The sequence below is a fragment of the Xenopus laevis genome, chromosome 6S (genome assembly GCF_017654675.1).
Source record: "Xenopus laevis strain J_2021 chromosome 6S, Xenopus_laevis_v10.1, whole genome shotgun sequence".
Classification (NCBI taxonomy): domain Eukaryota; kingdom Metazoa; phylum Chordata; class Amphibia; order Anura; family Pipidae; genus Xenopus; species Xenopus laevis.
This window is the reverse complement of record NC_054382.1, coordinates 118,302,333-118,317,751: the sequence shown is the minus strand read 5'-3', so window position 1 is coordinate 118,317,751 and position 15,419 is coordinate 118,302,333. Positions and strand designations below refer to the sequence as shown.

The window sequence follows — 15,419 nt, the reverse complement described above, 5'->3', positions numbered from 1 at the left end:
TAAATGAAAAGCTAAATAACTCAAAATAAATACAAAATGGTGACCAAATGCGAACTATCTCAGAATATCACGCTCTACATTATACTAAAAGTTAATGCAAAGGTGAGCAACCCTTTTAGACACACGCTCAGATTCGGGGAGATTAGTTGCCCAGCGTCAAATCTCCTTTTCTTCGGGCGACTAATCTCCTCAAACTGCCTCCCGCCGGCTAGAATCTGAATCGCCAGCGGGATGGCAATTGGTGCGCTTCGTCATCCAAAATCGCCAGAAGTTGCCTCACGAGGAAACTTTATGCACCTTTGGAAAATGAAGCGATCCAACTGCCATCCCGCTGGCGATTTAGATTCTAGCTGGCGGGAGGCAGTTCGAGGAGATTAGTCGCCCTGAAGAAGGGGCGATCTATCGCCGGGCGACTAAATCTCCCTGAATCTGAGCGTGTGTCTCTGGCCTTAAACATGTTTCTGCCCCGCCTACTTCTGATGATTTCGCATTCAGTTTGCAGCATTAGCACTTTCTGTGTAATGGCGCTCAGCGGATCAGGTTGCAGATACGGCAGTTGCGGGTAAGGTTGGGTAGCAGGTCTAAGCGGGTATAAATGTGGGTTCGGGGTCTGGGTTTTTAAAAATTGGTTCCATGCAGAACTCTAATTCCCAGCCATTCGTATAAATGCAGATCATATGCACAATATAACCCCTGCCTCTATAATGATCGGGTAAGTAAACTCACCATAAGACATCCTTAATAACGCAGTAGGCAGAGTTTGCAGAAGCTTGCAGATCTAGCAACCAATCAGCAGGCAGCAAGCGGTTGATTGGTGGCTGTGGGTAACTAAACCCAGATTAAACATTACCTCCATTGTATCACATTCAGTCTAGTGTATGTTTCCTTCATTGGAACACTGGATGCAATGGAGGTATTTTCATTTGGATTGAGGGGGACCTTCACAACCAAAACCCAAATCATTAAAAGATCCTCCAAAATATATTAATGGTCCCTATCAGTTCATCTTCCTCCGGACCATATATCTTTCGCTGGTGTCGAAAATAGATTTTGGGAAATTGAAATTGTTGGAGGTACCATTAGCGAGCGAGCTGGATTCCCTGCAGGAAATCATGTGTATCTTTCTCTCATTATTTATACTGACACTTCATTCCTACTCCCTGTTATTACTCAGGTACTGGCGCTCGCTATTCGAGAGCCTATTCAGCACATTTCTAGGGGGGTTTCTGGAGTGCGGATATCAGACCTGATAAATGATCCTGCACTTTTTTTTTCATAGAATGTGTCTATTCTCTTTGGGGAATGGCCCCAGTTAATTACATCTGCTCCAATTAATTGAGGCTCTGGGGGACCAGCCTTCTCTCCTTGGGTCTCGTGTTAATCAACGATGGATTCTAGAATTTGCCAGAGTCTTAGATGGACGGAGAAAACATTATATATATATATATATTATATATATATATATATATATATATATATATATATATTTTTTTTTTTTTTTTTAATAAACTATAAAGCCTTAAATCCATTTTTTACTTGAACTACTAAATTAAACCCTTTCCCCAAAACTATGAAACAATTGTCTGTATGTCGCCATCTACAGCAGTGGTGCCCAGTGTAGCACCTTCTGGCTGCTCATAAGAAACCACAGGTCCTACCACACATGGCTTTGAGAGGATGCTGGGAGTTGCAGTTCCTCAGCCACTTAAAGAACCAATTACAACAGAGAATAAAAGGACTCTACATGCCTTGAAATACAATGTACTGTTACGCTGCACTAGTAAAAATTGTCTATTTGCTTCAGAAATGCTACTACAGTTTGAGGGATAAGCTGCAGTGTAAGCCATGGGGGCAGCCATTGCTGAAATAGGTCTACAGAAGAATAGAAAGGGCTTTTTCTTGGACACTTAGCCTTAGAGGTAAACCAAAACAAGAAGTTCATCTTTTGATAACATGTAATAATAACCAACGTTTCGACCCACTTTGGAGGTCAAAATGTTAGTTATGATTATACAATCAAATAAATAAACCTTTATATGTGTTAATTTCTGACAAGTGACAATCTTTGTCCATAAATATATATATATAAATATAGCAGACGGAGGATCAGCACACACTGTAGTTGAAGTGAAGAAATGCTTTATTTGCGTACAGTGTTACATATTAATCCGACGTTTCGGTCCTCCTGGGGACCTTTCTCAAGGATGAAAGGACCGAAACGTCGGATTAATATGTAAATAAAGCATTTCTTCACTTCAACTACAGTGTGTGCTGACCCTCCGTCTGCTATTTACTTAAATTTGATCGTGCACCACTGGCATTGAATTGTTTAGAGTGCTATATATATATATATATATATATATATATATATATATATATATATATATATATATATATATATCATGATAAATGGACCCGCACTCCAAGGTTTTTCGTGAAAATCGTGTTATATTTTATTCACAAATGCATGAATAAAATATAATACGACATGATGTATCATTAAGCTTTTGACCAACGCACCCGCTTGTATTAAATCTGGTAAGAGTGCGTTCACCTATATGGACATTATATATATTATATATATTATATATGTATATATATATATATATATATATATATATATATATATATATACATACATATATATATGTATATATATATATATACATATATATATATATATATATATATATATATATATATATGTATATATATATATATGTATATACTATAACAAACAAGGGAAAGTTGTGCTCACCACTATTTTTTAAAACCATTAGGCGGGGGTGCAATGAGGCTGTGACCACAAAATACATATAGTCAAATACAAGAGTCCTCTGCACTCAACCTATTATCAATATATTTAAGACAGCGACATTTTGTGTATACTGCTACTAAAAAATGCCTTACCCTTTAAACAAAACAGGGGATTGTTTGTCCATATATTGCAATATATTTAAGCTGGCCAACTACGTCAAAGTCATCCCATATCTGGCCAGTCCTATGCTCAATTTTATCTGATTCATTAAGAATTCTGTTGCTTCATTATACATTTTACAAAGGGACTTGGTTTTACCTGCAACTTAACTTGTTTGTTATAGTTATACAGGAGCAGTGACCAGCTCCATGTTGTAGCTCCCACCCTTCCCAGCTATAGTCAGGTGATCCCACTGGTGTCTAATAAAAGGGCAGCCAAGTTTGGGAGTTTTACTTTGAAAGCAGCAAGTTAAGTTGCAGGTAAAACTTAGTCCCTTTGTAAAATGTATAATGAAGCAACAGAATTCTTAATGAATCAGATGAAAATTGAGCATAGGACTGGCCAGATATGGGATGACTTTGACGTAGTTGGCCAGCTTAAATATATTGCAATATATGGACAAACAATCCCTGTTTTGTTTAAAGGGTAAGGCATTCAGTAGCAGTATGCACAAAATGTCTCTGTCTTAAATATATTGATAATGGGTTGAGTGCAGAGGACTCTTGTATTTGACTATATATATATATATGTGTATGAGACCTGTTATCCATAATGCTTGGATTATCCGGGTTTTCCGGATAATGGATCTTTCTGTAATTTTGATCTTCATACCTTGAGTCTAGTAGAGAAACCTGTAAATATTAAATAAACCCAATAGGCTGGTTTTGCTTCCAATAAGGATTAATTATATCTTAGTTGGGATCAAGTACAAGGTATTGTTTTATTATTACAGAGAAAAATAATGTTTAAAAATTTGTATTGTTTTATTATAAAGAAGTCTATGGGAGACAGCATTTGTATATAAAATATAAATATATATATATATATATATATATATATATATATATATAGTCATTTATACTATATATATATATATATATAAAATAGTAATATATATAGTCATTCATATATATATATATATATATATATATATATATATATATATATATATATATATATATATATATATATATATATATAAAATAGTAATATATATAGTCATTCATATATATATATATATATATATATATATATATATATATATATATATATATATATATATATATATATATATATATATATATATAGTCATTACATTACTCTCATTACTAATAATGAAAGGTAAAGAAGATCTCCCAATGCTCTGGCTGCTCCCTATGCAACACATCTGGCCGCCTGTTATTAATGGAGATTGTGAGATGGAGGAAGGACACCCTTGGGTGCACATAATCAATCTTCCCGTAACAGTAGAAAAGTATTCAGTAGCAAAGGATGGGCTGCTTCCTTTACCCGGGTGCATGCATGGATGGTGCCTATGCTATTCTATATAATATCCACGTGCTTATTTAGTATACCCGCCTCGCTGGGGTTATAATGCTTCATGTATAAATGGCCAATGCATTCGCCGCTCTGTGCCACCTGCCAGATCCACAGGTTGAAGATGATGATGATGAAGAGGCAAGTGCTGACTGTACTGGATTTCTATACATGTCTCTGACCTGCAGTCGGTTTCATTTGTCCTCCCCTTGCAGAGCCCAGGAATAGGATAGACTGTGGCTAATATTACAGCATGCGATATCCCTTCATCCCATAGCAAATACAATGAAAGAGCCGAAATGAAAAGTATCCCCTCCCCCCCAGTAACTGCAGGACTACAGCTCCCAGCATGCCCTGTGTCAGGCAGTTGTAGTGCAGCACTGAGTGCCCTTGAGTGACAGGAGAGAGAGAGAAGAAAGAGGAGCTCACTCACCTGGGGCTGCTGTTCTCTGGCTGCCCAAACAGATCATTCTGCAGTATATTCGGCGGAGTGGGTAAAGCTTCGTGGAAATGCGACAGGACCGTGTTACAAAACTGGCGCAGCGTCTGGAACTGCATGTTGCCCGGGTCCCTGGCGCTGCCTCCACTAGAGAATCCCTGGCCTCAGCAGTAGCAGCAGCTCTATTGGCCGGGCGCATGTCTCCTGGGCTGGGCCGCACCGGCAGGACATGATTAGCAGCCGGGCGCCTTTCTCCTGCCGGTGCCGAGGAAGGGAAGAAGCAGCGAGCCGGGCCATCCCCTACCGGGGCGGGAGGAAGCGCTGCCCATGTCTCCCGGAGTCTCCGCTGCTGCAGCTGCAACTCTCGCACTAACACGGCCGCCGCTGCTACTGATGTCTGGGCTCACTGTCCCCTCCCGGAGCTCCAATGGCAGCGAGACGGGCCCCTGTATGGGAGGGGCCAACACACACCTGACCCCAAAATATATAATATATATACTGTATATACACTCGCTGCACTTATATATATTATATACACTCGCTGCACTTATATATATATTATATATACTCGCTGCACCTATATATTTTATACACTATACTGCACTTATATATATTATATACACTTGCTTCATATATATATATATATATATATATATATATATATATATATATATATATATATATATATATATATATATATATATATATATATAATATATATACTCGCTGCACCTATATATTATATACACTTGCTGCACCTATATATTATATACACTCGATGCACTTATATATATTATATACACTCGCTGCACTTATATATATATATATATTATATATACTTGCTGCACCTAAATATTATATACACTCGCTGCACCTATATAATATATACACTCACTGCACCTATATAATATATACACTCACTGCACATATATATATATATATATATAAATATATATATATATATATATATATATATATATATATATATATATATATATATATATATATATAAATATATTATATAGTTATGTCCAACAAAAGCTGGTGACAGTCTCCCACTTATTTCGTCAGATCGGCAATACATGAAGAGATATTATCGGTAGCCGATAGAAATTTTCGAACCTGTCCGATTGTCTGAACGACCATCTCACGAAAAATGTCAGGACACTCCACAAACGGCCTGAAAATCGTACAAAACGGTCGGATTCGTACAATCAAATCTTTACGTCTATGGCGAGCGTTAAAGTCTCCAGGAGCAGCTTTTTGCTTCATTGGCACAGCGAACCCCTGATCTGCCCCAGCCTATCCTTGCCTGTTGGCTAGCAATTATTGTGGATTGGGTAGAGCTAATCCAGTCTGAAAATAGTTTTTTATGATGTAGAGAGTGATATTCTGAGACAATTTGCAATTGGTCTTCATTTTTTATTCTTGAAGTTTTTGAGTTATTTAGCTTTTTATTCAGCAGCTCTTCAATTAGCATTGTAAGCAATCTGGTAACTAGGGTCCAAATTACCCCAGCAACCATGCATTGATTTGAATAAGAGACTGGGATATGAATAGGAGAGAGGCCTGAATAGAAGGATCAGTAATAAAAAGAAACACTAACAATACATTTGTAGACTTACAGAGCATTTGTTTTTTAGAAGGGGTCACCATTTGAAAGCTGCAAAGATAACTGTAAAACTATAAAAATAAATAATGAAAACCAATTGAAAAGTTGCTTAGAATTGGCCATTCTGTAACATACTAAAAGTTACCTTAAAGGTGACATTTCGGGTGGAGGGGGAGGGTGCAAACCACCACAGTCCCTCTGCATATGAACCAGTAGAGAAAATGGCAGAGCTCTGTTTTGTTCTGAGAGCGATTAAGAACTATACGCCCCAACAGACAGCCAAGCGCCACGCACAACATGAACTTCCCACTGGTGATCTGCGACCGCAAGATTCCCACTTCCAACGACCGAGCAGCTTTCTGGCAAAGAGACACAACACAGGGATCAAAAGCTCCTGCTGATGGTCAGCCAAGGTCTCTCAGTGGCTGCTGGGAATTGGAGTTCTACAGTGGCTGGAGGCACACGGCATGGGATTGCTGGCTCAAAACCCACCCACGCACACAGAGTTAATCTGTTTATGTCAGATAGGATCAGTATCACATTCCTTGGATAAACTATTTCTGTACAAAAACAACCACTGGCCATTTTTTGGGGCAATGTTACATTTCTCTTATTTAACCCTTGCAAAGCTGCTTGCTCCATGCATGAACATTCCTGTTGCAGCCCAGCTGCCCCTTGCCATTCCTATAAACAAGAAACATGCTGCCCTATCGGATGCAGGAGGCTCCGGAATGCAGAGAAAATGGATTCTGAGCTAGAGTCCTGCGCGGGTCCATTTTTTGGAACCCGTACCCGACCTGTACCCGCAACCTGCAATCCGCAACCTGGACCCGCAACCTGCATTCTTACCCACTTGAACCCGCTACCCGACCCAACCCGCAAGTACCTTATATGCAACACAGACCCGCTGACCATCAAGAATCAGGAAGTGTGGTCATCTGAAAGTGACATCATCAGAAGTAGGCGTGATCAGAAAAAATTTGTAAAAATCGCTATAGAGAAGACCCGCAGCGCGACCCACGACCCGCAAACCTGCAGAATTGCCAACCCGCGTCTATACCTGCACCCGGAACTTCCCACAGGGTAACGCAGGTTTTTGAGGGTACCCAACCTGCTGCAGGACTCCATTCTGGGCTGTGCCAGCCTGATGGTACCAGCGACCACCATAGGCAGTGATTGAGAATGGCACGGTTTTGGGCAGGGAGGATTATTCTGCCTGAAACATTAATAAAATTATAGTACATTCAGTGAGGTCCAATTTATCAAGCCCAGACTGGCAATCTGTGGGTTCTGGTAAATGGCAGGGGGGCTGCTGTAAGATGACATAGACAGTCACTATTTAGTGGGCTGGAGGGGGCTGATTGGGCCTCTGGGTATCTAAAATACCAGGGACAATTCTGATTCTCAGTTAGGGTTGCCACCTTTTCTGGAAAAAAATACCGGCCAGGCCAGTAAAATACCGGCCCTATTCTCAGTCTAGATCTGCAACCTATGGCTCTGAAGCGATTATCCAACTCTCCGCAGCCTTTTACCGATGGTACTTTTTGGGCAATGAATCTAAAGCCAAATGCCGCATGGAACAGGTCTCGGTGCTACTCATTGTGGCCAATTGGAACAACTAAAAGATTTAAACGCCAGTTTCCCAGATTCCCAGAATCCTCAGCAGCACTAACTGACAGGCTAAACATAAGCTACGCTGGATCAATGCAGGAGGCTGGGTATGTGACATATCACTTGTTTCTAAGTTGAGCTGCATTCAGAGAATCAGTGGATCTTATCAACAGGCTGAGGACACCACAAGTTGCCCAGGGGGCCACATCCAGCACATAAGCTTTCAGTATTAGGGCTCTTACTGATGAGCATTTTTACCTGCGCTCCCCTGCGTTCCGTTTTTCTGCGTTCAGCCGCAGGGGAGTGCAGGATTAGACGCATTAGATTTTTTCCAATGGGGCTGTACTCACAGGCGCGTGTGCGCAGGTAAAAACGCTCATCAGTAAGAGCCCTAAAGGGCTCAACAGATCAGTCACTATGATCCTCATTATAAGTCTGAGACCCAAGGGGGGCTATTAGGCTGGGGATTATTTAGACATACATGAACACACACACCACTTAACCCAGAAACTTCTACTTTGTGCAGGGCTTCCATATTAATAGAGTCTTACCTCTGGAGCTCAGACAGTACAGGAGGAACATATGCAGCCCCATGTGATAATGGTCAAAAATAACTGTACCAACTAATGGCTGCCCCGTGCCCCCTTTGTCTGTACATTGCAACTGTGCAGGTATCCCTACAATACAATTATATTAACTAATGGAACCTATTTTGTTCTTACAGAGTTCATGCTTTTATACAGGTCATGGAACTCGTTTTAGTTAGTGAGTGATGTGACAAACATGACATCGCTATTCATCATTTACAACTGATGACATCACTAGTCACCGTTTATAAGAATATCATTTACAAGATATTCATGGCTGTTGTGTATTATATATATATATATATATATATATATATATATATATATATATATATATATATATATATATATATATATATATATATATATATATATATATATATATATAGACACATACAAATTATCAATATATTTAAGACAGAGACATTTGTGCATACTGCTACTGAAAAATGCCTTACCCTTTAAACAAAACAGGGATTGTTTGTCCATATATTGCAATATATTTAAGCTGGCCAACTGCGTCAAAGTCATCCCATATCTGGCCAGTCCAATGCTCAATTTTCATCTGATTCATTAAGAATTCTATTACTTCGTTATACATTTTACAAAGGGACTAAGTTTTACCTGCAATTTACTTGCTGCTTTCCAAGTAAAACTCCCAAACTTGGCTGCCCTTTTATTAGACACCAGTGGGATCACCTGACTATAGTTGGGAAGGGTGGGAGCTACAACATGGAGCTGGTCACTGCTCCAGTATAACTATAACATGTATGCACATAATGTCTCTGTCTTAAATATATTGATAATGGGTTGAGTGCAGAGGACTCTTGTACTGTATGTGTCTATATGTATTTTGTGGTCACAGCCTCATTGCACCCCCGCCTAATGGTTTTAAAAATAAGTGGTGAGCACAACTTTCCCTTGTTATATATATATAGTGAAAAAGGATTGCGGCACTCACAGGGTTTTAGTGAAAAAACAAAAAATGTTTTATTATTAAGCCTCAGCGTTTCGATCCCCCACAGGGATCTTCGTCAGGAACAAAAACAAACAAACGAAGATCCCTGTGGGGGATCGAAACAAAACATTTTTTCACTAAAACCCTGTGAGTGCTGCAATCCTTTTTCACTGCTTATTTCCCATGCTGGCACCCAGGTATTAATTTTGTCTACGGAGTGCACCATTCCTTTGGTTATATATATATATATATATATATATATATATATATATATATATATATATATATATATATATATATATATATATATATATATATATATATATATATATACACACACACACCATATATATTATATTAGGGATGCACCGGATCCACTATTTGCGGTTTGGCCGAATCCCTGAATCCTTTGTGAGAGATTCGGCCGAATGCCAAACTGAATACCAATTTGCAAATGAAAATTAGGGGAGGGAAAGAAAAACATTTTTTTACTTCCTTGTTTTGTGACAAAAAGTCACATGATTTCCCTTCCCTAATTTACATATGCAATTTAGCATTCTGATTCGGTTCGGCCAGGTACAAGGATTCGGACGAATCCTGCTAAAAAAAATAAATGGCTGAATCCTGGATTTGGTGCATCTCTAATATATACAGTATATATATTTATAACAGGGATGTCCAAGCAGCACCCCTCCTGCTGTTGCTGGTACAGTCCTAAATTTATAATTTCTTTGCTCTCCAGCTGTGCTCCCTTAACTCCCGGCCTGCTGGAGTGCCGCATTGTATTGAGTGTCGGACTGGCCCACGAGATACCATGAAATCTCCTGTGGACCCAGGTGTCAGTGGGCCCTCCGGCTTCTAAACATTTGGCCTATTTCATGGCCATTCCTTATTTCTATGAGAACAAAGAAGATAAATAGATGGAATAATAGATTATAATATGTAAAGAAAAGAGACTAGGAGAGTAGAGGTTGAGGGAGGAGAGGAAGAAAATAATACTGAGAGTGGGCCCCTGGTCAAAAGTATTTTGGTGGGTCCCTGGTCTAAGGTTTTTCGGTGGGCCCATGATGACCCAGTCCGACACTGATTGAATACACCTATCACTAATTCTGTTCAGACTTGTGTCGTTGTTGAAGCAGTGTGAGCGTAGTCAGCCCATGAAGCTCTCCTTTAGCTGTGAGCCTGGTTCCTCCCATGCAGTCTAACCAGTGTAGCATGACTTTTCCAACAGCGCAGCCAGTGCCGGAGTCAATCCCTGCCCAGGACGGAAAGACCATTAAATAAAAGAGAGAGAGATAATCCCGTCTTCTATTCGCCGCTGCACTAATACTCTGTAGCTGCAGGGCCCTGATTCTCTCTGGTGCTTAAACGGCTATTGCTTGTGCAAGATAATGGGAGATTCAGCAAATTACGGCTTTAATTTCTTCCTTCCCTCTGTTCAATTAAAATCAGCCGTTTTCCGCCCATTCTCCAACATTGCAGTCACAATCTACTAAAAGGACACTCATCTATTTTAAGATCTCATGCTGAAAAGCAAAGGAGGGGGAAAAGTCTCTGCCGTTCCTGCCCAGTCGGATGTAATTCTCTGCATTGACATGACACCGCCTGCAGTATTATTCAGCCTGTAATAGCTACCAGCAGCCACGCTAATAGTCATCCTATTCATTTATTTCCATGTTTTTCTGCATAGACTTGAGCGCCATTGATGAATAGGAACTTTCTGAAAGGGATAAGGTCGTCAGATGATGGAGGCTACACTTGCTATGTTTAACCAGGAAGCAATGACATTAGGGATGTACTGAATCCAGGATTCGGTTTGGGATTCGGTGCCTTTTTCAGCAGGATTTGGATTCGCCTGAATCCTTCTGCCTGGCCGAACAGAATCTTAATTTGAATATGCAAATTAGGGTCGGGAGGGAAATCACATGACTTTTTGACACAAAAAAAGGAAGTAAAAAATGTTTTCCCCTTCCCATCCCTAATTTGCATATGCAAATTAGGATAGAATTCGGTTCAGTATTCTGCCGAATCTTTCCCAAAGAATTCAGGGGTTCGGCTGAATCCAAAATAGTGGATTGGGTGCAACCCTAAATGACATACAAGGCAGAGGGTAGGCCCCTACACTAAATCAATATCATGGTGATTTCCCTTAAAGGGGAACTAACGCCAAGATACGTTTTCTGAAATTTTTTTTATGGTATACACTTTCATTTAAAGGGAAACATGCCAAATCATAACAAGCCTTTCTGTGCAATAAAATAAAAGGAAGCTGGACACAACATTCCAATAAACATTTATTAATGGCTTTATACAATTTGGTTTGTAAGTGTTTCTTTCTGCACTGCTGCTTCTGACTCTCGAAACAAGGCGTCTCCTCAACTACAATGGCCTTGTCACAGGTCTGCTAACCAGATGGATTCAGCTGTATTGTTTCAGTCGCCAGAATCAGCAGTGCAGGGAACAGCAAAGGACAGACAGACATTGCTTCTAATTGCAATAACTGCAGCCACTGACAATGTGTAATTCGTTTATATTGGACAGTTGCTTAAGATTACTATTATCATTCATTCAGCAATAAAATCAGGGTTTTTTTTGTCATTTTGTCATTGTTTTATTTTTTATAGTTTTTCTTCCGACTCTTTCCAGCTTTCAAAGGGGAGGGATCACTGACCCCACCTATAAAACAAATGCTCTGTAGGGCTACAAATGTATTGTTATTGCTACTTTTTATTACTCATCTTTCTATTCAGGCCTCTCATTTTCATATTTCAGTCTCTCTTTGAAATCAGTGCATGGTTGCTTGGATAAGCAACCAGATTGCTATGACTGCAGACTGGAGAGCTGCTGAATAAAAAGCTAAATAACTCAAAGACCACAAATGAAAACCAATTGCAAATTGTCTCGGAATATCACACCATACTAAGGGGGTTATTTATCAAAGTCTGAATTTATCTCAATATTTTCTGCTACAACGGCTTGGGTTTTTATGCTTATTTATTATTAAATTTTCCCGAAAATTTGCTTTGCGGGAAAAAATCTGATTTTCTCTGATTTTTGATAAGATTTTCACGTTTTATCTTCAGATTTTTCATTGGATCTTCAGGTATTTTTCGGATTTTTCATCCGATGTTCCAGAGTTTTTCGGATTTTTCATCCGATTTTCAAAAATTTTTCTGATTTTTGACCCGAAAACTCTGAAAATGTCGGGGTATTGCACAAAACCCAGCGCATGTCAAAAAATCATTGGGACTTCTCCCAACCTCAACAGATTGCCAGATTTTCTGATTCTGACTTTTCCATCTTCGGGGTTTAATAAATTCCGAAAAATTCATGATTTTTTAAAAGTCAGTTTTTTAATATTATTTGCATTCAGAGTTTAGTAAATAACCCTCTAAGGGTAAGGCCACACTGGGCGTTTTGGGGAGATTTGGACACCTGGCGACTAATTGCCTCATCTTTGCAGTGACCAATCTCCCCAAACGCCTTCCCTGACTCTGCGCCGGCTAAAATGAAAAAACACCGGCACTAATCATATGCGGCAATTTGTTTTCCGAAGTTGCGGAAACTTCGGAAAACGAATTGCCCCGTGCCGGTGTTTTTTAATTTTAGCCGGTGCAGAGTCAGGGAAGGCGTTTAGGGAGATTGGTCGCCGCAAAGACGAGGCGATTAGTCGCCAGGCGACCAAATCTCCCCAAAACGCCCAGTGTGGCCTAACCCTAAAGGTTAACTCAAAGGCTAATTTAATAAGGAAAAGGAGCCAGCGAGACAGTCCTAGTATTGTATGTGAATTAACCCTCCACATGCCAGTTGGCCTCCCTGACCCTTATCTTTCCTGCACTGTTCACTACTTGTCATATTGCTTGCAACCCAATAGGGCTATTGAATATGCAGACACTGCTTAAATAAATAATGCTAAACTATATTACCACCCTATAAGCAGCGGATCCGGCTATGCTAAGCAGACGGAGGCCTTTCAGTGGCATCACGTGGGCAGGGGTAATAAACGTCTCTCTCAATAAGGCACCAGCCACATTCAGTACAGGAGGAGGAGGAGGTGAGCCAGGGAGCACGGCACAGTATTTAGACAGCAAGGCATCCGCCGCTCAAGTTAATGATAAAAGACAAGAGGACAAACCCATCGCTTCCTGTATATCAATTAAATAATACATTACCAATTAGTGATACCAGGAATACCCATTAAATAATACATGGGGAAGGATTATTTCAGTGCACATTTTGGCTTGCTTACCCATTGAATATTATACATGTGAGCCATGCTGCCCAATCCTAAGCAACTTTCCAATATACATTTATACATTTGTCAATAGAATTGCCATTGGAAGCAATGCCTCACTTTACGGGGGTTATTTATTAAACTCTGAATCTGAATTTTTAGGGCGAAAAAAACACAGATTTTTAGGGATTTATTATACCCCAAGGATGGAAAAAGTCTGAATCCGGAAATCCAGCATCTCAGACTTGCCGAGGTTGCATATGCGTCAATGGGAGAAGTCCCAAAGATATCTTGATCTGCGCTGGTTTTCATGCAATAATCTGATGATTTTGTGGTTTTTGGGAGTTTTCAGGTGGAAATTCAGAAAAAATCATACAATTCATTTTTTTCATGATTTTTTGGGGGGGTTTTCCCTCAAAGAAAATTTTCGGGAAAGTGTATTGATAAAATAATGAGAAAAAACCTGTGCGGATTTGGTTTTCAGAAAATATTGAGATAAATTTGGGCTTTGAAAAATGGGCCTCCCCGTATACTCTCTGCTCTGCCAGTTCTGGCTTTAGAAACAATCTAGCAAAAGTCAGATCACCGAATGCGTAGAAGCAGGCAAGGACTGTTGCTACCTTGTTGCAAGAGACAGAACCAGCAGTGCAGAAAGGGGCAGACAGATCCGACTTTCTACAGCAATAACGTTTGTAAATAACTGTAAAACCATTGACATTTTTAAGAAGTGTCTGTTGGAGAGTTGCTTAGAATGGCAATATGTACAGGTGCAGTTTCCACTCTGCTTTTCTCCGATTTCATTCTCAGAATCCCTGCGCGTCTGGCCAAGAGATTCTCCAATTGATTAACTGAATTTGTCTCTTGACTGGGAGGCAACCCTTAGCGTAAAGTATTATTTTTATTTTTGGCTCGTTAATTTTGTTTGGATTGTCCAGGGAGCAAGCAAAGCAGATATGAGCAGACTTTATTTCCCCCTGGCACAATTCTATGGCCCCTGGAAAAAAAAGTCACTTTGAGGCTTCCGGCACTTTCCTTTGTGTTTACAGGAGTAGGACTCTCAATAATTGGCTGCTTTTATCATGTTAATAGGAGTCATGTAATAACAGGGCAGGAAACGTCAACTCAAGTTTGCTAGTTCAAGTTTATTTCTCAGTAATTGTCTATCTGGATGCCATTGGCTATAATTCATAGAACTTTCAGGGTGGGCCACAGCCAGCTCCTTGATGTAACGACTGTGTATCTTATACACTAGGACTCCAGTCTGCTCAAAGGCTCTGCAGACTTCACTCCCTGACATCATCATTTTAATTTAATCCAGCCCTGGAACATGCTTTTATAAGAAATCATGGACCCAGTACATGTAATAGGTTGGACAACACTGTTATACATGATGCAACTGCACGTTGTGGTGCACCAAATTGTGTAGGTTTTTATATAGGTCCATAGCAGAAATAGGAATGGGTTTGTGGGAATCCACCTAAGTCGGAGCCCTCTAGGGCCTGGACCCATCAGAAGATCCTTTGGTATCTATCTATCTGTCTGTCTGTCTGCGTTCGTCCGTCCGTTTGTCTTTCTGTCTATCATCCATCTATCTATCTATCCGTCTGTCTATCATCCATCCATCTTTATGTCTGTCTGTCTGTCAATCTAGGGCCTGGACCCATCAAATCCTTTGGTATCTATC

General features: G+C 39.8%; 1 protein-coding gene across 36 annotated transcripts in view; it reads right to left on the bottom strand.

The window, feature by feature from the left end:
* LOC108719750 (regulating synaptic membrane exocytosis protein 2) overlaps positions 1–15,419 on the bottom strand; it is a 358,076-nt gene that overhangs the window by 249,960 nt on the left and 92,697 nt on the right. For 3 of the 36 annotated variants that reach the window (XM_041567986.1, XM_041567985.1, XM_041567987.1), the window contains exon 1: positions 4,728–5,128. The exons of 32 other annotated variants lie outside the window; for them this stretch is intronic. In XM_041567986.1, coding sequence (XP_041423920.1) covers positions 4,728–4,852 — 125 coding nt within the window. In that variant the 5' untranslated portion in view covers positions 4,853–5,128. Of the gene's footprint in view, positions 1–4,727; positions 5,134–15,419 lie in introns of those variants that run through there. One more of the 36 variants, XM_041567983.1, reaches the window with a different exon arrangement.